The sequence below is a fragment of the Pelecanus crispus genome, chromosome Z, assembly GCF_030463565.1.
Source record: "Pelecanus crispus isolate bPelCri1 chromosome Z, bPelCri1.pri, whole genome shotgun sequence".
Lineage (NCBI taxonomy): Eukaryota > Metazoa > Chordata > Aves > Pelecaniformes > Pelecanidae > Pelecanus > Pelecanus crispus.
This window is the reverse complement of record NC_134676.1, coordinates 68,494,675-68,519,897: the sequence shown is the minus strand read 5'-3', so window position 1 is coordinate 68,519,897 and position 25,223 is coordinate 68,494,675. Positions and strand designations below refer to the sequence as shown.

The window sequence follows — 25,223 nt, the reverse complement described above, 5'->3', positions numbered from 1 at the left end:
GGTCTTAGGACAGATCTGAATTGCTCTGGAATAAATGATAATTTTTCCTTGGTGAAGAGGGTCAGTGGTTGTGTTATATAGGCATCTCAATTTTGTTTTGTTCTGTTGCGATGAAATAATGTGGAAAAAAAGGGTCAGAGTAAAGTTTGTGATACCAAGTCATCTGCAGTAGGAAAGGGAATGCTGAGTAAAAGGAAGCAAATTTGTGGAACAGTGTCAAAGTGTTGCATAATAACTTGGTACACGAAATTGATTTTTGTTAGAAGAAAAGGGAGACACCTAGGGAAATATTGCCTGAACTATATATACATAGTGATCAATTCTGAATTAGCTGTTTCTAGTTTAGAAAGAGATCTGGAGTAGTGGAGATAATCTATGAAAATGTCAACCCAACTCTCAGTAGAGGTAAAAAAATACAATTGGGATGTTGAGAATGAGAAACAAAATAGAGAACAAAAAAGAAGTGTTACTCTACAGCATAACTGTGTTGTACATTTGCATCTTGAGTATGATATACAGAAAGAAATATGGAAGCTATTTGGTCTTGGAAAAGGGCAGCTGTATGTATCTGTATGTGTTCTGAAGGTCTGTATGGATTGCTGGCATGTAAGAAATTGGGCTAAATGGACCCTTTGAAAAACTGTAAATTAGAAGCGTATCATTCGTATACATTCTAATTTTAAAGTATTTTCTAGTACTTTAAAGCTCTTTAGTTTTAAAAAAACCCAATATTTCTTCTTCAAAAAAGTATGTATTTAGTTCATGTTTTTTTTAAAAAAAAAGAACAAATTCACTTGCATTTTTCTACAGTACCATAAGCAACCCAATATCAAACCCACAGGGCAAATACAGCTTATTCTTGATCACGTTTTTTGTAGATGCACACCTCAAGAAGGGTTGGAGGAATCATGGGGGAAAGATGGTCACTAAACCAACTATTACTTCTTGGCCCTAATGGCTTCACGTTGGTGCTAAGGAAGGAGAATGGCTGGGTGCATCCTCCAGAAGTGGGCTTCTACTGATATTACAACTCATGTTTTCTTTTCTTGGGTGAAACTATAGCGAAGAATTTCTTAGGAAGAAGCATTGTACCTCTTTGTGCATGCCAGACTATCTAGTCGGTCTGGCTGGGTTGTGATGGATGAGCCTATCCATTAGACCAGGCAATGACTTTCCCAACTGTTGACGTGACATTTCTTCTCTGGCTGTAACTTATATACTTTTTATACATGAAAGGCCAAACCTCTCTCTAGCTCACTATCTTAACTGTTACAGTTGCCAGTAACAGATAGCTAAGAAACTATAAGAGACAAGCATGTAGAGACAAAGGTGTAGAGCTGAGAGTATATTCTGGGATTTAACTTTAAACACAGTAAATTCAGGGAAATATTTTGTCCTCCCTAAAAGAAAACTTTGACAGTTCTTCATGTGTGTACCTATAATTGTAGTGGTTATTGCTTGTGATAAAATACTGAGAAAACTAGTATTTGGATGTAGTCAGACCATTGCATTTCAGTATTAGTTTGCGATAGCTTAATGTGTTTATTTGCTAGCCAGCAAAATTTAGTTCTGCTTTCAGGTGAATAACCCTAAGATCTTCCTGTTCTGAATTTCATCAGGAAACCAGCAGAATGGATTCTCTGAAAAATTCTACTTAATAGTAATAGAGTATACTGAAAACCATTCATTACTACATATGTGGCATTTACATTTGAAGTCAATTCCTGTCTCAGTAGGTAAGCCCTCTTTCTTGTAGTTTTCTGTTTTAAAAAAAGTCACTATCTCATGAATATATCTGCTATTCAGCGTATTCTAAATTGTATTTCAGCTTTTTGAACACAATCTGCAATTCTTCTATCACAAGCTTTCATCACAACCCATTCTTTCTTGATTACTTCTTAATCTTCAGAATGCTGAAGCTTTTGAGTTCAGCATGAGCCCAAAGTTTGGTATTTTTTATGCATTCCAAGGGCAAATATATTCATCTGGTTTTAATACAGCCTAACGGTTCAGATGTTTTGCTTCTCAAAAATTGCAAAACAAAAACTTCTGAGTTTACACATAAGTTCTAAGTTGGACCATAGTCTGAAGCACCTAAATGTCAAAGATACAATTACAATTATGAACCATTTTGAAGTTCTGAAATCTGCTGGTTCTCTTTCAGACTACCAAAGTACCACAAAAGCTACAAAACTTTTTAGTAAGCTAAGATATGCCAGTAATTTTTTGTTAACATTTAAAGATTTTAAGAAAACATAAATCTGGCATTAACTGTATACCAGAGGAATCTGTTATAGTGCACGCTTCTGTCATTTAAACCAAATTGGTATTTTTCTTACTGTTGCTTTCAAGGGCAGAATTCCTTATTTTTAAGTAGTATTGCAATTAGTTTATAAGTTGGTGAGAAGACTAAAGATCCAGATTTTCTGATTTACTTATATGATAAGGACATTACTGATAAGGCTTTTCAGTCTATTGGCAACCTTTATGTTCCAAATCCATCAAATTAATACTTCAACTGTTGAGCTTTATTAAAAAAATGTAATCAAGCATCACATAATTGCCAAGATCCTACATTTTAAGCAAATATTAATAAAACTTTCCTGAAAAATACTGTTCCCCAATTTGTAAGGTAAGACATGGAGGTCTTCATTTAATTTTCTCTAGATGCAGGTATTTTGTGCATCATGAAGCATTAATAATTTCCATGGATAACCACATACATACCGCTTTCATCTGCAGTTTTCATGTTTCTGGTTACAGTTTGATTGTTTTAAGTCTGAAGAGTTTAAAGCTATAACTTCTCAGCAGTTCTAGAATTTCGGAAGTATTTAATCTGAGGTGTCTTAGCATTTCTCTTTAAATCTGAATGTGGAATGCATTTCATTAAAATGAAAGTAAAATTTTAAGTCATATTTTGTCTGTCTTTTTGGAACTTTTAAGGTGAGTAAAATTACTACTTAGGTTAAAAAAAAAAGAAAAATCACTGACTTTTTTAAATTAACAATGCAAACTTTTTTAGATGAAAAAATAGATTCAAATACACCTGAAGCAGCAACACAAACGGAAGAATTGTATTCTTCACCAGATCCAGAGAAGGTCCAGTCACCATTCACTCAAAAGTATCAGGCCTGTAGAGCAAACCTTCAGAGCACCAGCTGGCTTACTCTGTCTTCCAAAATGGTGTATAGTCAAGAGTTGAATTTGCCAGAAGGAGTAGAGATAATAAGTGTAAAACCATCAGCAGGTTTGTATTTTTTTTTTAAAGAATAACATAAGAAATCCTTGCCTTTCTGATTTTGTTCTTAAAATAGAAACAAAGTAATAGTAAGTTTGTTATTTATTGTTAAAATTAAAATGCCTGTAGATGGATCTAAAAGGTTTGCTAAAACTTGCTCCCCTGACTTTATGTCTTGATCCTGGAACTAATACTGAAACAGAGCTTTTATTTAAGGTATCATATATTTATTGAATTCCAGATTCTTGCAATAGAAGGAGTTATAGAAATACAAATTTGGTTTTGCAGTCATTCATGAAGCTTTTTGTAGGATCTATACTTAAATTTTAAGGCTTCCATCAGTAGTCTTTCCAAAAAGACTTTATAAAGATTTTTAGATTTCTGAATGGGAAATGTTTGTTTGGGAGAGATGATGATTTAAACCTGAATATTAACATCTATATAATTTGACTCCTCTCTAGTGCATGAAATGAAAAAAAAGGATAAAATGTTTTCATAGTATTTTTGTCATGTTGCCTCCTTTTGTGAGGCCCTGCAAACAACCCTCTGTGTGAGGAAGTACTAATATTTTTTTGTTTCAGAATAATAAAATAACTGAATAAAAACATCTTTACTTTTTCACTTTTTGATATTTCGCCCAATAAAAGTGCATTCCATTTAATTTTAGGACATCCGAGTTCTTCTTCCATATATCCTGTTTGTCGTGCACCATATCTGCTGGCTACTTCATGCTCTGATGGAAAAGTTCGATTCTGGAGATGCAGAGTTACTTCTGAATCATCAGCTTCTTCCATGGCAGAATATAGTGTACACAGTGATGTTACATATATATGGGAAGAATGGCCATTACTGATTGAGGATGGACTTCTTAGCAGTAGTGCTATTAATGTTCCAGGAAGGCCAACTGAAGTTAGCTGTGCACACACGAATAGATTAGCAGTAGCATACAAACAGGTAACATCTAAAAATAGTCATCTTTCTCAGGATTTTGTAATGCATGTTAGTATTTTTGAGTGTGAATCTACAGGGGGTTCTTCTTGGATTCTAGAGCAGACTCTTCATTTAGATGAGGTAGGCACCATGTTAGACTCTGGTGTTAGTATTGATAGTAATTTAGTGGCATATAACCGACAAGACATTTCTGTGTCTCATGGTGGGAATGTTATGCCCAGCACTAAGCACTTGGTTCACTTAGATTGGATGTCTAGGGAAGATGGTTCACATATTCTAACAGTGGGAATTGGATCAAAACTTTATATGTTTGGTCAGCTGTCTGGGAAAATGCAAGAACAAAACGCTAAGGAGATTGCTACAATCTCCCATAGTGGCAATATGAAGGCTACAGCCCTTTCTAGGTTTGTTCTGCTGCGTTGTGTTGACCTGGTTTCATCTGTAGAGGGGTCACCTCCTTTTCCAGTCTCTTTGTCTTGGGTGCGTGATGGCATTCTTGTGGTTGGAATGGATTGTGAAATGCATGTATATTCCCAGTGGCAAACTCCTTCCAAGCAGGAACTAGTTGGTACAGATTCCTACAGTGGAAGTATGCCGTGTATAACTCCCTTAGTGAAACAAAGTCAGTCAGCTGCCTCAGGTCTGCATCCACCAAAGCGAACCTTGACCAGATCTATGACCAGCCTTGCACAGAAACTTAGTGGGAAAAGATCTGCCTGTGATCTGTCTACAGAAATGGAAGATTCTGGTCTTTTTGAAGCAGCTCATACATTATCTCCAACTTTACCTCAGTATCATCCGTATCAACTATTGGAACTCATGGATCTTGGTAAAGTACGTAGAGCAAAAGCCATTCTGTCCCATCTGGTGAAGTGCATTGCTGGAGAAGTTGTTGCTGTAAATGAATCTGAACCTAATCATGATAAGAGGCTCAGATCTCTGACTATCAGTGCTAGTGGAAGTACTGCAAGAGATCCCAAAGCATTCAGCAAAACTGAGACTGCAGACTACATTGAAATAGACTCTGTTCCACCACTGCCTTTGTATGCTCTGCTTGCTGCAGATGACGATTCATCTCATTCCTGTTCAGAAAAGTCTAATAATCAAAACAGTCAAAATAAAAAAGATATTCCCAATGACAGTTATGAAGATCTCTTTCAAAATAGTGTTATAAGTACAGATGAACTTGTTACATTTGATGCAGATGAAGACAGTTCGAAACCAAAAGTCATTGATCTTTCTCAGTATAGCCCAACTTACTTTGGACCAGAGCACGCTCAAGTTCTTTCTCGTCACTTGCTTCATTCAAGCTTGCCAGGTCTGACTAGGATGGAGCAAATGTCATTGATGGCCTTGGCAGATACAATTGCTACTACCAGTACTGACATTGGAGAAAGCAGAGACAGAAATCAGGGTAAGCTGTCTTTTCCAAGTTAAATGAACTACTGTGCTTCACAACATTTTTTGGGAGTTTTTCCTATTTTGGAATATTTTTGTGGCTTATGAAAGCAGGTCATAGTTTTGTTTCATAGTATAGCCTGTATTATTTACTGTACCATCACAGTATTTACTGTTTAACTAAAGTTTCAAGACCTTAGACTTACATAAAATCAAATTTTGTGTTGCTAACTGTCAATGCTAGTGTTAGCCCATCAGTCCACATACCATAATTGTTTCTAATTCACTTTTGAAGAGACAACTTAAAGGCCAATGTTTATTGCGCTATGTGGAGAAATTGAGAAATAAGTTTGTGGAATTTTTTTTTATATGGTAACACTTCTTCTGTTTCTTGCATTAAGATCAAATAATTTATATTTGTTATATATTATTTATAAATAACTTTATATTTGAAATTTGCCTCTTTCCCTTTCCTTGAAGGGAAGAATTATGAATTAAGCTATTATATTTATGACTGTAAAGCATTAGTGGTCACAGAATTGTAAAGTATTTCTTCTGTTAAGAAGCCCAATAGCTACTTTTAGTAGTTTCTCTAAAGTGCTTATAAATTTTAATTCCAGGTGGAGAAACTCTTGATGAGTGTGGTTTAAAATTTTTATTGGCTGTTCGGCTTCATACATTTCTAACAACTTCACTTCCTCTTGTATATCGAGCTCAACTGCTTCACCAAGGTAACTGATGTGTTTTCTTAGATGAGGTGAATCAAAACGGGTAGACGTGGCACTCTGGGACATGGTTTAGTGGGCATGGTGGTGTTGGGTTGATGATTGGAATGATGATCTTGGAGGTCCTTTCCAATCTTAATGATTCCTAGTTTTTACTTTCATTAAAAAATAATCCAGCCACCAAGCCAGGAAACATGGAATTATTACTCTACCCTTAATTGGTTTAGTGGTGGACATGGTAGTGTTAGGTTAATGGTTGGACTGGATGATCTTAAAGGTCTTTTCCAACCTAAACGATTCTATGATTCTTAGTGATGTAGCTGTACATATGATTACTGTGCTGTTGACATGCCTCTGCAGAAACAATGAGTTATCTTGTTGTGTTTTTTTTTTTAATATTGTTCAATATGAATGTATTCCAGAGCAGAAAATGTCTGTTTTATTTTAGGTAGAGGTCTTGGAAACAAAGTGATTTCCTCCCCGCCCCGCCCCAATTTTTTTAGTTTTAATTTTTCTCTATTTCACCAAAAGAACTGGCTTTTCTGTACTTCTAGTACCATGTTGTTCCAATAACCTTCTGAAGGAATAATGCAGTAGAAAATAGAGTACATACCTACTTAGTTTCTTAATACATATTTGAAAAAAACCTCTCACAGTCTATTCAGACTTGAAATGTTTTTTCATATGCTTACTGTAATTATCCAATGAACCATTTCAAACAGTTTTCTTTGGTATAGTTTTAAGTAGTTCCAACCTGATATTGCAGACAACTGAATGAGATGGATTTGATCAGGCCTTATCAAATCTAAAGAACTGGCTGTGATTGCTTCTTTACCCTTTCATTTGTCATCATGACCATTGATGGCATTTCTAGTCTCATGACTTGTTACCACTCAGCTGCATCAGAGATTGGAATTTGCCAGGACTGCCACAACAGAGTGCCGCTGAGTTAGCTCTGTGATAGAACACAGTTAGCTGAGATACTTCTGCTTCTGCTGAGCTCAGAAATTGCTGAGAGTAAGACGTGCATCCAAGGCATCTGCAGAGGTGCAGTTGAGCGTGCCTCTGTGCAAAGAAGCATCTTCTGGTCCTCACTAGAGTTGCAATTATCCATAGCCAGCTATGTTGCTGCTTAATAGTTGCTATCTTCCTCATGATTTTTTTTCTTTTTTTTTTTTCTGGTTTTCTTTTGTATCTCTGTCCTCCAACCTGTTTTCTGCTGTGATTATCTGAAACTCCGCATTTTCTAATCCAAGTCAAAATAGTGAACCTACCTTTCAAAACTTTGAAAAGTTTAATCAAAATGTTGCACTTTGTTTTGTATCATGGCTAATCTTAATGCCACCTGCTATAAGTATATTTTTAGCTTCCGTCAGTAACTGTTCTTCGCAAACTTACATAAAGAGTTTGCAGGTGAAAAAATGTTTTCATGTGTATGAACTTTCTTTCAGTGAAAGAAAGTTTTTTGCAGTGCTTACAGATGTTCTGAAATTTCCGTTGCTTCAGTGGCAATTAACTTAGAAATCCAAAATAAATGGATTATTTTATTAGTGAATCTCTCTCTTTTTTCTTTTTTTTTTTTTGGTTGGCTTATTATGTAGGTTTGTCTACTAGTCATTTTGCCTGGGCATTTCATTCAGTAGCGGAAGAAGAACTACTGAGCATGCTCCCTGCAGTGCAGAAGGGAGATCCAACATGGCCAGAACTCAGAGCTATGGGTGTAGGATGGTGGGTTCGAAATATCCACAGCCTGCGGAAATGCATAGAAAAGGTAAACATAGCATTCTGAAACAAAATTAGCAAACTTTTTTCAAACAGCTGTCCTCTTCCTCTGATGTTTACCTTCTGTTTATGTGGTTTAAAATTTTTAGATACGTTCAGTGTTTCTGAATGTTTCGTGCTGTATTTTTTTGTCCCTATAGTTTATTGTATGAATATGAACTTCTGTATTTAGCTATTTTTCTTAGTACTTTAGGTTTCAAATTCCAGCGTGAAGTACATTTTGGGCTTTTAGATATTCCATTTTGAAGGTGGCAGTGTACAGTGCTTCTTGTGGATGCTCAAGATACAGATTAAGCATATAGTTGTTTTTTTAATAGCAAAATTAGGAAACAAGTTACAGAAAAAGGTTCTCCTTAGAAAGCGATCAGAAGTGGGGTCAACTAAGATATTGTACATCTGTCTTGCAAATTGATACATTTCCATGATAACAAAATCTTCTGTTGTTTTGTTTTGACTTGGGGTTGGGTTTTGGGTATTGGTTTTGGGGTTTTTTTTTGTTTGGAAATATGTATTTTAATCATCACAGATGCGGCAATAAGCCTAACCTCATTATGACTTTTTTAAGCTCTTGGAAAAGCCAAGTGCGTTGAGCTAGAAAATGACATGCACAAGATACTTTGACTACAAAGCACAAAGTGGTAAAATGCATGTCTCTACTTTTACTTTTCAATCTTCAGCAATTAATCATCACTTTACGAAACTTACCTGCATTGCATTTAAAAAATTCTAAGTATTCTGGGCCTGCATTTAAGGTTACCCTACATGGGTCTTGGACTATTCTTGCTGCCACTTAACCCCCTTATCCTTTCCAACCTCCAAAAGTAATCTCCTGTAAACAGCTTTTCTCCTGTTTGTGACTGGTCCCAGCCTGTTCTTCAGGATTCCATCTGTCCTTTGATTACCAGAGCAAGTAAAAAATTAATTTTGTTACGATTTCAGGAACTGATTTCGGATGTAAGCATTCCCATTTGATCTGCCAAAAAGCTTCTAGAACTGGAAGAGCATAGTTAAATGATATCAAAAACAAGGGGTTGAAGCTGTGGTATCTTCATGTGTTTTTACATCAGACTCAGTGAGAGAAGGGAGCCTATATTAAGGAGAACTTCCAAGCACTATGGGGCATGGCATACCAGAAGCAACGGGGATCCCATTTAAGATTCATTTAAATTTTGGTTGTTTTTTTGCTGTTGAACTGTCTTCACAGGTAGCTAAAGCAGCCTTTCAGCGAAACAATGATCCGCTTGATGCGGCCATTTTTTACCTGGCAATGAGAAAGAAGGCTGTGATCTGGGGATTATACAGGTAGGAGACATGCAAGCTCTTGCATGGAGTTTCATGCTGACTGGTATAATTTTGGGAAAAAAAGTTAAATGTGATGGTAATCCAAAATAGCACAAATATTACCACTGAAAGCTGAGATGCGATTTCTAAATTAGTCACTACATTAACGGGTAGTCTTTAAGCTTCTTGTATTTACTGAGGTAATTTAGTTGCTGTTTCTGAAGGTAGATGCTTCAAGTTTGTCTCAAATCTACTGTAATTTCTATCACTGCTTAATTCTGATTTACTTTTGAGGACTACCTGTGTAGCATGTGGAATGGCATGGCTATCTTTTTTTTATAAAAAGAGTTTGTTGTTACAAATTTTACCTTAAGCTCAGAGGACTGAATTAAGGCTGTCTTTCAAACTGGTGTTTCATAATGTTCAATGTTGTAAACCTTGTAAAAAGTAACTTGCATTGTCACTTACTCTTAAAAGCTCTGTATTTGTATCAGGTTAACTGAAAATACCATTAGTTTTTGTATTCGCTAAAGTTTTTGTTATTTTTAAATGTGAAGCCTCCTATGCTCCCGCGTGGTGAGAGCATCTGAGTTTCCTAATGAAAAGATCTGTGTAGAATTCTACTGGCATCTGAGGAAATGAAGAGCCATAATGCATCTAGTAAAACATATAATATTTTTATCAATTATGTTCAATATGCAGGTCCCAAAAAGATACTAAAATGACACAGTTTTTTGGAAACAACTTTACTGAGGACAGATGGCGTAAAGCAGCATTAAAGAATGCTTTCTCTTTGCTTGGCAAACAGCGTTTTGAACATTCTGCAGCATTTTTTTTGCTGGCAGGACACTTAAAGGATGCAGTAGAGGTAATAAAATAATGAACTTTTTTTTATATTTAACACTGTTTTATTGTCCCAAACAATAAATTGAATGTGACTAGCATTTTGCATTAGTATGACCCCTGAAGATTCTGGTTTGTGTGTGCTCTCTCCCTCCCCGCCCTTTCCCAGCACCCCCCTGTCCCCCACCCCGCCCCCCAATTAATGACAAATACAGATCCTTGATCTTTACATTTTGATTCTGTTTTACCTCTCATATTAGTGATACTAAAAAGTCCCATGGTTAATTTCTCCATAGTAATGTTAAGAGGCCTACCTTCCATTAAGTTGCTTTCAGATTGTCTGCCCTGTTGTATATGAAGACAACATGTGTTTCATTAGGAAGTTCCAGATCTGAAAATGAAGACTTTTGGGCAGTAGTGTGGGTTGACTCCTAGAATCACAAAAAAAATTATTTCCTGGGTCTGTTAATTCAAAAGTTTGGAGGAAATTCATCTCTTTGATAATGAAGGATTTGTTCTGTAAAGCTTTAACCAAAACATCCAGCTTCAAGAGGTAGCATATGCACACTGACAATGATTTATTGAAGCTAATTTAATTTTCTTTCAAAGATCTATTTTCATGTCAGACATAAACTGAAGAAATTACAAATCAGATCTTGCATGTAACAGTTGACCACAGCTATTCTGGATAGTTCCTGCTAATTTTTTGTGGAATTGATAGACCTACTTATCTCAGTCTGGACAGATTCATGTCACTTCCTGTCTTGTGACCATTTGAACCAGAGGAGAAATTATAATGTTTGGTCTTGTGAATATATTTATTTCCAATTAGGTCTGCCTTGAAAAACTGAATGACATTCAGTTGGCTCTTGTAATATCAAGACTTTATGAGTCAGAGTTTGAAGTATCTAGTACTTACAAATCTGTACTACAAAAGAGAATTTTGGGAAGCGTGTTTCCCGGAAAAGATTGCTCGGAAAACATGCACTGTGACCCTTTTCTGCGAAGTATGGCTTACTGGATTTTGGAAGATTATAGCAAGGCTCTTGACACTTTGATTAAGCATTCTGTTGAAGATGGAGGTAAGACTATGAGTATTTTGCCTGTCAGGTTGGTTTTAACTCTTTGTTCATTTAAGTAGTAGTTTCTTAAAGCATAGTCTGAACAAGACCATGTACTGCACAGTAGCTCACCATTGCTAATAAGTAGCTTGCTGTAGCAATGTATGTGGTTTTTATAGTAAATGTGGTGACTGTGTTATTATCCTGTATCCCATGAATGGACGCTTTATTTGTCCTTTAAATATGTGAATATCAGGATAATGAGAATGACCCTAGAGTGCTGTTTTTCCAGCAGCAGCTTAAAGATGAAGAGACAAATTAACTTAATTAGTTAATTTGACTCTGTCACAACCTAGGAAAAAATTTCTGATTGCACAGTTACATAGCAGAGTCTGGAAGACGTGGTGTTTTGTAGCTTTTAGTCCTTGGGAAGAATGGTTGACCATAATGATAAACTGCCATAGGAAATAATGTGATATTTACTATGATACAAGGAGGCCCACATGGTGTCTGAAATAGCATGTAAGTCTCCTAAAGTGATTCTTTTCCCTGTTCACTTGCTAGCTTTATAGGCCTTCTAAGAATCAGTTGTATTATTACCTAAAGTTAGTGTTCTCAAGGAAGTTGAATGTTTCAAGTCCCTAGTAGTTAGGATGCTAGCTAGTTTAAGCCCTGGCTGCTGAGAGAAGCTTGATGGGGATATGAATGACTCGAATGTTGAAATGAAAACTTGAATCCCCAGAGTTGTGTGACTCATTTTAAAAACTGATTTCAGTAGAAGTTACATGCCGTAGGATAATTTTGAGCAAATGAGGGATACAGTATTCAGTTGTTTCCATCTTGGTCACATCCTCCTGTGTAAAATAATTTTTAAAGGTTACTAATTCTTCTTTAATCAGTTCAGTGACTTGTTTGTGCTGTTTTGCTTTATTTTCTTTCTTAAAAGGTGCTCTTTCATGTACATTTTCCTATTGTCTGTAGTTAGTTGTGCCATAGCTCTTGATAGAGGAAACAGCAAGGGCATATCTCAGCTAACCCAGACGCTTTGAAAGCTGTGTGAATCATCCTATGATGCTCGTATCTTTTCAGGGTTTTTTGTGTTGTGGTTTTGGACATGAAAATAAAATCAGGTGCTGCACTGCTGTATAATTCATTTATTTGTATGTAATACTGATACCAATATGTATAAATGTTATAGATTTCCTAGTTTTATTTTAAGTTGTACTTTTGCTAATAGGTAGACAAAATAAATATTAATCCAAAATTTTATAAAAAAATTATTTTAAGTAAAAATCTTTAGTAAGATGTAATGTCATACTGTCATTTAGTGATGGAGACTTCAGAAATCTAAACTGAACAGGAATGTGGTCTTGTCTGACTGCAGAAGAACTGGCCTGAGTACAAGGAAAAGAAATGGTAGCTGTTTTAAATTAAAGGTCTTACCTGCTTTCACACTCAAGCTTCTCCTTTCAGTAGTGGTTAGGTTTGGCAATGTCCTCCTGCCAAAGATACTCAAATGATAAAGCTGCAAAGAGGGGTGAAAAGGGGGGTGCAATGAAGTAAACAATAGGATAAATATTAAGACCTAATAGCCTTCTGATGAACTTAGAACTTTGCAGATGGATTACATAATACAGAATGGTAGATTTTCCTCATGATGCAATATCTTTTCAGATGAAGGAGATGGCTCATCAAATTGTAACCCTGCAGTGTTTAACTTCTATAATTACTTAAGAACACATCCTCTCTTGTTGAGACGTCATTTTGGTTCTTCTGATACATCTTCCACACACATTTGCCTAACAGTAGAAAATGGATTAGCTGACAAAATCAACCTAGGGGAAAGACGCCTGTTTTTCACCACTGCGTATGCTCATCTAAAAGCTGGTTGTCCTATGTTGGCCTTAGAAGTGTTATCAAAGATGCCCAAAGTTGTCAAGAGGTCAAAGTCATTCTGTAGATCCTCTAGTTTAATGGATACTAGTAAAGATTTCTCACCATCTTCTCCAGTTAAAGAGTTGGAAACAAAAGACCAATCTTCCAGTGTTGATTGGTCACAGCCAGTATTGAATGGTCTAGGTTCCTCTTCAGATTGTTCATCAGGAAAACATTCAAGTTCAACTCTTTCCTTTGACTGGAGCCAGCCAAGTGTGGTATTCCAAGATGAACACTTGAAACTACAGTCAGACAGTGATGAAAGTGATGAGAGTGAAGATTCTTCCCTGGTAATGAAAGAGCTAAACCCTCTGAAGAAAACTGAAAAATTGTATGAAACAAGTTCTAGCTACACAGAATCTTTTAGTGTAGTTGATGACAAAGATATTCTAAGTCCATCAGAAGATATAATTTCAGCACAGCTGAAGTTTAGGGCATGCCTGAAAATTCTTACTGTAGAGCTTCGTACACTGTCCACTGGTTATGAGGTAGATGGTGGGAAGTTGAGGTATCAGCTTTATCAGTGGCTTGAAAGAGAAGTGATAGCTCTTCAAAAGACCTGTGATTATAATGTTGAAGTAGAAGAGATACAGTCAGGAATTAGTGTGATGCTGGAGGAAGCTACATTACATGAAAATGCTGAAGACTTAGCTGACCAGCAAAAAAATGCACTACAGAAGGAAGACTTTCAGAAAAGGCGTCAATGGCTTCTGAAATACCAGTCTCTCCTAAGGATGTTCCTCAGTTACTGTATACTTCATGGCTCTCATGGTGGAGGTTTGGCATCCGTCAGAATGGAATTAATTCTGCTATTGCAGGAATCTCAGCAGGTATGTGCTCAGTTTGTGTTTTCTCTGCTTCAGGTTTGTTGTAGATTGTTTTGAATGTGTTTCATAGTATTGTTGAAGTTTTCCTATTATAGCATGCATCTGTTTTACAATAAATGCAACACTATTTTTAACACGTTTTCTGTAGGCGTTGGGGTTTTTTGTTGTTTAGAATCCCCTTCCCCTTTTTCAAAAGTTCTTCTGTTCCCTTTAGGAAGCTGTACTATCACTTTGTTTGTGTTCATTGCTTGTTTTTAGGAGCAGTCAATACAGATACCTTCCAGCCCTCTACCAGAGCAAAGCTCCATACCTCTCCTATTTGCTTGCACAGCTAGTGCCAAAACAGTGGTGGCTAATCCATTGCTACATCTTGGTAACTTAACTCATGATATATTACATGCTATAATAAACCTTGATTCACCACCTCATCCAGATACTCAGAACAATAAGGTGTGTATTTTTTTATAGTTGTTTGGGTTTATTGTTGTTGTCATTGTCCAGTTTGCTGAAGTCATGCATTTTTTTCTGACAGCATGAAAACTTTCTGATGTGCCTACCTGTAACAAGTAATAAAACTGTGGAACATAAGTATTTTCTGTAGTACTTATCCTGAGCTAAAATCATGTCCACTGATTATTACTTATTGTTGAGGTGCTGAGCATCTGGTTCAACAAGCTGAAGGAGATTGGTCTCTCTCAGGACTGGGTATTTGTCCAAGATGACATCAGTTATGGAATACATGTTGTACTACACTATGTGTCACATTTGTCTTTAAGACAATATGATCATTACTTCTGTTATATTAATGTTAAACTCTACATTTCAGTCCTAGACCTAAGTAAAATTAAGTTTTGAAGTATAAAAACTGATTGTCAGCGAAGTGCAGTAAACTCAGACTGCCTTGTGGAACAGTACATATGTTTATCCAGTAAAATATAGTCTGTTTTTTAAGTTACATTTCTGTAAGATTTCTTCTGTATTTAACCTTGGCCTGGAAACCAAACTTAAAGTGTTAGGTTAAATATCTCCTGAAGTTTTTTGTGTGTTAGGTCCCAAATCATGTTTACTTTTCCTAGAGAACACTCAAGAGATAGCTCAGTTCCTAGTCTGTGCTTTGTTTCAGAGGGAACAGACAAATAAATGTAATGAACACATTTTTCTAACTGAACATTTTTGATCAACTGATTCTCTAGCCCTTTATGTGTTTTGTGATACATTAAGAAAAGTATTAGCTATGATAAAAATAGTGATCAGTCTGGTACTGAGTAAATTGTGTGTGTGTCTTGAGAACTGCACAAGAACTGGTCAAAAACTAAGCTGCATTATAATTTTCATTCTGAAGCAAAGCCTTGGTATTCTGAGCCAGTATATTGCTACTGTCTTAGGGTATAATCACTTACAACTGTTGTATAGAGGTTTAATATGTTGCTGTTTCTTAATTGAAAACATTGCAGCTAGAGCTGATCTGTGATTATGGGTTGGTGGGGTGACTGAGTGCTTCCCCATCCCTTTCATTGCAAAGTGATTTGATTTATCTGAAATGAATTCTGAAGAGAAGGTGGCTTTGTAAGTGATTTTTGCCACATGTTTTTATACCTTCTGTATTCAGTTCTTGTTGCACTGTTGCAAATCTGTATGTATGAAAGGCTGTGATACTAACCACTGTTCATCTTGAGTGTAATATGTTCTGTAAAACTTTGTCTTACAGATATATGTAATGCATACCTTAGCAGCATCACTCTCTGCTTGCATCTACCAATGTCTTTGTGATGGCCACAGCTACAGGTAAAGGTCTACGAAAAATACTTTTTAGAGAATGGTCAACACACTGTCTCACTGTAGTGATGGTATAATAGTGCACCAGAAGGCAGTGCTCACACCTGCCTACATCTAGAAAGGGTAATTTCTTGAATAGTTTTAAACATAACTTTTTTTTTTATAAATACAACATCCCACTTCTCTGTTTCGTAGCTCATTTCAAGCAAATCAGTTTACTGGAACGGTGTATCAGACAGTGCTATTAACTCAGCGCCATTCTCTAAGAACAACAAGCGTAGAAGAAACGGTGACTCCCAATACATCACCTGCTCAGTGGCCAGGTATCTAGAGTCAATTTGTTTCTTTCGTCTTAAGGAAAACTTAATTGTCTGGATCCACTGTAAGAGCATGTAGCTATGCTGTAGACTTTCTAGTAGTATTTGTAGCAGCTGTGTGGTAAAAATAAGTTCTTATAGTAAGATTTTATCTTCCTTTTTCAAAAGCTGTAAGCGAATAATTCTAATTTCTTGGGTGAAAGAACTTGTCAGACAATGCATAATTCAAGTTGATGCCCATGATTTTTGGTTGGTTTTACCAGTGTAAGGTGAGAATATAGCATTTCAACTTAGTGTTATGCTGGAGTTACAGACCTAACTGGTGGAACAAGCACCACAGGGGTGTCAGTGAGCAGTTTAGTACTTCTATCTTAAGATTTGGATGCTATGTATTGAATATACTGTGAAGCACTGGATTAAAAGTAGAGAATAAAGAGCTAACCATTTGCTGAAAGAATTGAGGAGCCAGAAAAAAGAGAGCTTGAGACATGGGGGGAAGAAAGGTTCATGCAAGTAAGGTAACTAAATGTTGTATTGTAGAGTTCCAGTACTAGGGAGTTGAATTAAAGCTGCTAGAGTTTTATTTAAATAAAAGACATATCCCCAGATTTGAGTGGTTTTTTATGACTCCCCTCTTATTCTTGAAAAGTTGCTATGTATTTCTTTTAACTGTTAGTCCAAAACATCAAGCTGTTAAAAATAAATAGCATGTCACTTTCTCCTAGAGTTTTCAGTTTCTTTTAAAACTTAGAATATTTCTATGCTAGAAGGTACTAAGTAATGTAGATTGCCAGTCAAAATACCCATCATAATCCAGAGTGTGTTCACACACAAATATATGCTTTTTCTTTTTTTTTAAACAAACAGGAATAACAGCTCTAATACGTCTCTTGAACTCTGCTGGTGAGGAAGCCCAGCCAGGTCTTACAGTTTTACTTTGTGAAATTCTAACTGCGGTCTATCTGAGTCTGTTCATCCATGGCCTAGCAACACATTCTAGCAATGAGTTGTATAGAATTATGGCTCATCCACTTAACAACAAAATGTGGACTGCTGTCTTTGGAGGAGGAGCTCATACACCCAGCAGAGGACAACTGCAATTAAAGACAAAAAGTGGTTAGTTCTATTGTTTTACTTATATTTGTCTTCTGGGTTTTTTTAAGAAAATTATGTGACTGCTGAAAGGTTAAGAGTAATTGCTTTAAATAATTCGTGTTCAGTAAGAATTCAATATGGTTTTAGATCTGCAAAGAAAAACAAAGAGCTAAAATTATTAGTGTAGATACTGTGTAGAAGAGAGCAGGAAGCAGAAGTGAATGTTATTGAAATAAGGTTTCCAAGTAGCACAACTGCTGTAATGTGAGGGTGTTATGTTCATACTAAACAGAAAATTTTGAGTACTGTCACAGCCTAGTTTTTAATGTTCATTTTAAAGCTTTCCAGTTCTCTCATAACAGGAATATATTCCCATTTTACAAATACAGTATGTTTTCTCTCTTTGGCAGGTAGGCACTTCCCAATGCCTAGTCCACATCAGGTAGTAGTGTTCTCCATGGAATGCGTGGGGTTTTCCAAATCCCTTACTGCCTTCAGTACTCATAGTCCTACCAAATCTTCAGGCAAGATACTAGATTTAGTACTAGGCCTCTACATGCAGTTTGCTATGTGTGATTTTTTTGCATAAGTAGAAAGACAGAAAAACTTCTGTTTGCAAGCCATGATATCAAAATTTAAAGCGAAGTTTTGTAACTAAAGCAGCAGCTGAATTGGGCCTTTTTAAAAAAGAAAATTGGCAGTGCTGTTGTATTCTTACTACACTTCGTTTGAAATCAATGTTAATCATAAAATGACTTTGACCATGGTTTGAAAGGATCAGAAGTGTTTCATATCTTTGTTGGAGAGCTGCTTGTTTTGCTTTTTGAATATAAGCATTATTATGCATGTGGATTTCTAAGTGTTCATTCTAGACATTACAAAGGTGTCTTGTTGATACTCAATTTTGATAGTCTGTGAACCCTTTAGGAATACAAGCAACCTTGAAGTTTTAAATTCAGTTGATTATAAATTATCCTGAAGTCCAGAATAAATTCTGTAATGCTTTTCTCTTGGTACAATTTGTGCTTTGTAATCTAGTTGGACTTCTGTAAAACCAAGAGCAACAATCCTACAGATTATCTAGCTTTTTAAAAGGAAGTTTTTGTAAAGATAAATTTACTTGAACTATGGTGACTTTGTACATCACATCTGAATATATAGAAAAATATAACTTAAACTATATAATTTTTATTATTATATTGTTGTTATTGATATTAGGTGTATGTTACATATAAAAATGTCTTACCTTGCATTTAAGGAAAACTGGAAATACAGTCTGTTTAAATACAGACTTTGTCAGATATTTAGAAAAGTATTTTCAGAGTAGAGATCTTTAATCAGAAGTGAGTTCTTATTCTAGATCTGATCAGTTTTCTCTGTGGTATTGAATAAATATTTCTTGTTATCATTTTGTTAAGGTAAATATATTTGCCATATCAGAATTGTTGGAAGGCATAACTGGCTTTTGTTGGCAATTCTAAGTTTCCTAGGTGTTGGTAACTGTATACTGAGGTGTGTTAATGCTGCTGCTACTACTGTTTTTAAATAATAAGGTAATTGTTTTTACATAGAGTTGTATTCTGAAATGTATACTAAATGCCTGTCTACTGCATGTTTTCCTTAAAAATGAAAGCTGGCTGTCTGATTGCAGAGCTAGCAAAACTGTTGATGGAAGAATCAAGAAGCTGAAACTGAAAATTTCAGGGAAGAAGGGACCTTTTTAAATATTAATTCATGGGGATGATCAAACAATGGAAGAGGGGCTCAGAGGGATTGTGGGGGTCTCCATCTTTGGAGTTATTCAAACCTTGAACAAACTAGGCCATCACTGATGTTAGCCCAGTTCTGAGTAAGGGGTTGGACCAGGTCCCTTCCAACCTGTGTAATTCTAGGACTCTTTAGGTCTAATATTTGTTTTTAATGCATGTTTATCTAGAGCAGATTTAGGGGAAAGAATTTTGGAGAAACATCTTTGTCACTTTAAATTTAAAAAAAAAAAAAAAGTCAGGGAAAAAATAGACCCCCAGTGAAGCAGAACAGTTGGATTAAAATCATCTATATTTTTGTGCCTTTACATCTCTTACTTTTTCTTCAGACAACCAGAAACAAACACTGAGAAGGGACTGGAATGCTTGTTCCAGTCAGCTATGGCACGTTCTTCCGTAATACGATTAAACTTTGTATAGATTCCCATTTTGTTATGCGTAACTAGTGTCTTCTTTTCTTAAGTTTATTTTTAGATTTTTGTGAAATGTTTTCACTCTCAAAGGGAGATCAAAAGCCAACAATTCTTAACAACAATTCTTAACAACAATTCTTAACAACACACTGTGTCCTGCTTGTTGTCTTCTCCTTTTCTCCTTCTTTCTTCTTTAGCACTTTATCTGAATGTGGATGTTGATCTCCAGGCTTCAAACTTGTTTTAAGAGATCATAGTACTATGTACAGTGCTGGCCAGTAAAGTTATGTGATTTCCATTTTTGCTCTTTGCTTTAGTTGCCTTTAGCATATAATAGCTTTAGACATAAAATTTCTCCTAAAAATTATCTTTCTTTTAGGCATAAACTAAAAAACAGAAACCAAAAAATAGTTCCTGGTAGTCTTGTAAAATCCTGACCTCTGTTAGGATTTCTTTGTATGAGAAATTATTGTTTTATTGTCTCTTTTGCAGTAAAGATCAGACAAAGCATAGCAGTTTGAATGCTTTTTAGAGCTGCCTGACATGTTATACTTTCCAGATGTGTTTTGCTTTTTGCAGTTGTGGCAAATGATTTTTGACAAACTGGGATAGTATTTGAGAATTTACATTATGTCTCAAAATTGTGGATATGTTTTGTTTTCAAAGAGGAAATTAACATCTGAAAAAACCCTATTGTTCATTGTAGTAGATCTTTTCAGAATCATATTTACCATATAGTTTCTCTTCAAAACTGCCTCAGTAAACTGTTTTGTAACTTAAGTCTATATAGAGGTGATAGGTTCTCTATAGTCCAGAGGGTTCTTAAGGAAAAGTTTGAATTTTGCTTTAACAGTTAGAAATCCATAATTTCATATATTCAATTATTTCATGCTACAAGAGTGAATTAAATGCAAAACTACTTCCAAAACTTGAGTATTTTACAAGTACACTTTCTAGACTTAAAGTTGTCATTTTGGGTTTCAGATGTGGAAAATCAGAAATCTTATAATACCTGACTACTTAGACAAGTTATTTTTCTCCGCTGATTGTCCTAACTTTCCAAGCAATTAAAAAAGTTTTAATACAAGTATTATTTCTGAGTACTGTCATAGTTGTACTTTGATAGGGAGAAATTATAAACTGTCAGCTCTTACTGTGAGTTTTGCCTAACAAGCTAGAGGTTTTGAGAAAGATGCCTTGATAACAAGAATGTGCACATACAATTTATCCATAGGATGTGCAGTCCTGCTGTTAGTCTTATGCATATATTACTCTTGTTAGATCTTCTGAATTAATTTGTAGCTTTCGCTTGCTCTCCATAAACCATTGTTCATGACTACCTAGAAAACATACTGACATTACACATTTTATAAATGTCTGAGCTAGAGTAAAGAGCATCTAAGCAGAAGATTAATTTAGTGTTTGGCCAAGTTTTGCTTAGGCAATTGTAAAGAAAAAACAAACCCTTTAGAACTCTTGCATTTATCTGCTTGTGGTACCTACTGTGAGATAGGTTTCATCTAGAATCTAAAACAAAACAACAACAACAAAGACTGAACTTGCATTAGTAGCACTTCAGGCCAGAAACTTTCTGCTTCAGGCTAGATCAAACAGTGCTATGTATCTGCTACTCAATTTCACCAGCAAATCAGAAACAATAGTAAAACATGTTCATTTTTAGATTTCATCTCCAGGAATGGCTTAATCTCAGAATAGATTAAAGGATACAGATTCCTCAAGTTTTAAAGTCTTCCAGCTTGTGTAACGACCTACAACAGCCATGCCAAACTGCTCCTTTTTAATGCAGAATTGCCTGTGATACTGTTAGTAATGGAAATTTTGGCATCAGTGTGAGAATAATTGCCTTGAATTCCAGCTTGAAATTGGAGACTGCAGTGTTGGGCTTGTTTTCTTACAGTATTTTGGAGTACCGAGTACTTCGTTACTTGTGTGGCCTTTCTATTCTATATTAAAGTCTTTGTCTTCTCACTATTACTGTCTTACTGTTGGTTAAGTCAACCATTAAAACAGATTAGAAGCTTGACTTGAAGTGTTTGCACTGGGAATGATGGAGTTATTTTGGCTCAGTAGAAGAAGCCTTAGATGGTCATAACAGGGTATGTCAACAAAGTTTGTGTATGCCACCAAGTATTACATTGTGCTTATTTGATTTATGAGAGGTTTCCATTCAACACTTATTGAAATGCCCACAATGTATATGTCTTCAGAAACATCTGAGAGTTTAATACGTACTTGCTTTGAGCTTTTCCTCATTAAGCGGTGCATAAATACAACAAAGAATCTACAGTCTTGCGTACATATAGTAGTCAAACTTCATCTTATGGAACTTAATTGCGGTTGCTACTGTTGAGTGCTAATTCATTAATTTCATCACCCTGGCCACAAGGGCTATTGCCCTTGAGTTAGCACAATATCATGTTGAAAACTTAAGGATTTGTAACCTTGCGAAATGCAAATTATTTTTAGGTTTGAAGTCAAAAAATGTCCAGCAGTGTAGACTTTCATCAGTTGGCTTTTATAACTTCCCAAAGAATTAAGAAATCTGTGCAGGGCTTTACACTTACCGAAATGATTCGAGGTGTAATTCAAAATCAGTATTTCTTTGTCATGTCTCTGTCATTCCACTCTGTTCTGGGCTTCAGCAGTGCTGATATTTGTTGATGCCTGCAATCAAGGGTGATGCTTTTGTAAGACGAGGACTTCATAATTTTACATCTCTTAATGAAGACTTTCATTCTTTGTGGGGTGTTGGGGTATTGATGCTTCATGCCTGCACGCAGTCTTCAATAAAACACAGTAATTCTGACTTGCATATTAATTTTTGGGGAAATTGGAAGAGATCTGCCTTTTAGCTTTTCCTGGGAAGGTGGAAGGGAGGTGACGTGGGCAACAAGTCTTTTGAATATCATTGCGTATGTTAGATCTTGGGAGAAATAGAAGCAGTTTCCTTGTCTGAAATATTACAATATTCTTAGAAAGTAATGTAAATTTTACATTTGTCTTGTAAGTAAAATGGGACCAAAGATAAATGTTTTGAATACAAAGAACATGTAAAAAAGAGTTTTAACTAGAAATAGGTGAGAAATTTGAAAGTGAATGTAATTGGTGATCTGAAATCCCAAATGACAAAGTCAGATTTTTAATTAATTTGTTAATTTATTTAAAGATTTTTAGAATGCAAAAAAAGAAATTGGCATTAGTAGTATATATTTCAAACCACTAAGATGCTTGTACTTTCATTTGCCTTGAATACTGAATTTTATTCCAATGGCTAGGCCGCAGTATTCTTAAAAATACAAAGAATGATCCAATGGAATGGAAAAAAAGTACTGTTTTAAAGTAAAGCATTTGTTTTTTGATTTCTGCTTAGAAAAACAACCTGCAAACATATACTTGCTTATTTCTGTATTATGCAACACTTGCTCCATTTTTATGCCTAGTGCATTTATTTTTTTTAAGCAATTGCTAAAAATTCATACAGTGATGCATGTGCATGCTCTTTCTTAGCTAATGAGCTTTAAATAATGACATGAAAATGCATTGTACTGCAGCTATATATTTGCAACTTTTAGTACAGGTAAGTGGATTTCAAATAATATCCCTAACAGGAAAAAAAAATATGATACAGTACAGTAGTGCAACAGACTGTTAAAATACCCGAGTTTAAAGATGAAAGATGACATGCTGTCTTCATCTTTTATTGGATTCTATGTATAAATTGTTTTATAGTTCAGCTGCTTGTAGTGGTAATGGTTGTCTTCATATGTGATTAAAAATGTTTTTAAAATCCTTGAAATCTCTGGTCCAAAAATGACTAGAAATGATGAAAAAATTCCATCAGCCACTGTAAATACAGAGAATTTGCCCATTTGAAAAAAAACCCTGAAAAATCATGTTGTGAGGTATAAAACACTCAGAAGTTTGGGTGTTTGTTTTTTTTTTTTTAAATCAGCTTAAATCTTACCTCCCTCGGGGTTTACAGTCGGCTCAGTTTGTGTTATGAGCATGTAAGTCTTATATGTGGAATATAACTGTTCTTAAATGAGTGCTGTTTTTCTTTTGTCCAGAGTGTTAGACCTTCTGTTTCCAAGTGATTGGAGTACCCATAAGAGTTTTGAAGGAAATAGGCTTTCAAGCACCTATCAAGACTCAAAAGTCTCCTGTGGATAAAACATGTAACCAAAAAGAATAAGGGTATAGGAAATACTTCTTTGTAGTAGTTCACTCCAGTCATACATAGGGATGCTGGCTCTTTTTATGCCATCCCCAGCATTATTAACAGGAGAAAGTAATTTCAGAAGCTTCAGCGGAAGTTAGTTTTGTGGGCCCTTGGTAGCAGAAGGGAATAAGGAAAGCTAAAACAATAAAGCACCCATTTGTGTATCTGATGTTTATATCAGTTTATCCTTGCAACTAGTCTGGCCCAACATACTGATGCTTGAACTCAGTGATAGGGATATCTAATCTCCAGGTCAGCTCTTTTAGCCTGCAGATTTGCTTTATTGGAGCCTGTTTATTACTGCTGTTACATCAGTCAAAGACCCAAATGATAAGGCAACCCATATTCCACTTTACTTAAGAGGTATTCAGATGAGATCTTTTATGACTAGCTGCCTTGGTCTCGTTATTGCTCTCTGCAAAGCAAAAAAACCCGCTTAATTAAACAAGAAACAACCAAAAAGTTTTTCTATACTCTTTTTTTCCTCAACTACTTCTTTTTGGTCTTTAAAAAAAAGGAGTGGGGTGGGGTCGAACATACGTGTGTTCTGTGATTCTTTTGGGTGATATCATAGTTTCAAAGCTTAACTGGAAAGGTGGATTTTTTTGAAATGCTTAAGAGGAAGGTAAATGTTCAGTACTCAGTTAAATAGCTGTTGAAAGTTTTGGAGACTTCGAAAGGCAGTTCAAAAAAATTACTCCCTTTTTATCTTAATGTTTTGGCTTTCTTTTTTTTTACCGAAGTCTTGAACCCATTCAGTTGTTTCACTATAGAAACTAATCTCTATGCATTACATGTGTCTACTTGAAAATAAAACCCAAGTTTTACAATCAAGTCAGAAATGGATTCAAGTCCACTTTGTCTGTAGTGGAAGATGAATGAAGGGCACCACGTTGTATTAAATCGCCAAATACGACTCCCTTTCTCCCTCACCCCTTCCACTTCAGAAGTGTTCTGGAGAGCCAGAATACTAACTTATCACTCAGGGACAGTGACAATCAGTATCATTCCTCCTCTACTAACAGAAAGGCTGTATGGGAATACAATTCACCTACCAAGAACTGGAATGATTTCAGGTTGTCAGATGGTTATGTGAGCCTCTTTCTAAGTAAGCCATTATTTTTTCCATATTTGTGAAGTTGATACTTCTCAATTAACAAGAAAATAAGGTCTCTGAAATGAGGCTTGCTTGTTCATTTGTCTGTAATATAACTGCATTAAAATGTTTCTGATAGCTTGGATAAGCTATTTCCTTGAGTACTGTAATCATCAAGAATACAATTCAAATAAATCTCTCATAGATGCTTCTTATTCTGAAAAAAGTCAATGTTGGGGGAAGTGAGGGGACCCCTCAACTCCTAGGAGTTAGAGTATTATTACAAATAATTAGTCCTTCCCTGTTTGATAAGTTATATATTGGATTGTATTAGTTAAAATGGGATCTTTTATATTTGCTGGAGAAATATATTGTTAGGACATACGGATTTATCAGAATTGTATCATTTAGTAAAAAGTACAGACCTGCTCTGGAAGGAGACACAGAGTTAAAACTTGGTGTAGGAATGGCAAGCTTAG

The 25,223-nt window shown here is 35.5% G+C and overlaps 1 protein-coding gene across 3 annotated transcripts in view; it reads left to right on the top strand.

The window, feature by feature from the left end:
• DMXL1 (Dmx like 1) overlaps nucleotides 1-25,223 on the top strand; it is a 77,582-nt gene that overhangs the window by 27,566 nt on the left and 24,793 nt on the right. For 2 of the 3 annotated variants that reach the window (XM_075725933.1, XM_075725932.1), the window contains 14 exons: nucleotides 1,620-1,736; nucleotides 3,023-3,247; nucleotides 3,906-5,603; nucleotides 6,208-6,318; nucleotides 7,914-8,083; nucleotides 9,299-9,396; nucleotides 10,078-10,243; nucleotides 11,051-11,300; nucleotides 12,954-14,044; nucleotides 14,300-14,491; nucleotides 15,750-15,826; nucleotides 16,013-16,140; nucleotides 17,002-17,250; nucleotides 17,640-17,753. In XM_075725933.1, coding sequence (XP_075582048.1) covers nucleotides 1,620-1,736; nucleotides 3,023-3,247; nucleotides 3,906-5,603; nucleotides 6,208-6,318; nucleotides 7,914-8,083; nucleotides 9,299-9,396; nucleotides 10,078-10,243; nucleotides 11,051-11,300; nucleotides 12,954-14,044; nucleotides 14,300-14,491; nucleotides 15,750-15,826; nucleotides 16,013-16,140; nucleotides 17,002-17,250; nucleotides 17,640-17,753 — 4,686 coding nt within the window. The remainder of the gene's footprint in view (nucleotides 1-1,619; nucleotides 1,737-3,022; nucleotides 3,248-3,905; nucleotides 5,604-6,207; nucleotides 6,319-7,913; nucleotides 8,084-9,298; nucleotides 9,397-10,077; nucleotides 10,244-11,050; nucleotides 11,301-12,953; nucleotides 14,045-14,299; nucleotides 14,492-15,749; nucleotides 15,827-16,012; nucleotides 16,141-17,001; nucleotides 17,251-17,639; nucleotides 17,754-25,223) is intronic. The other variant, XM_075725934.1, reaches the window with a different exon arrangement.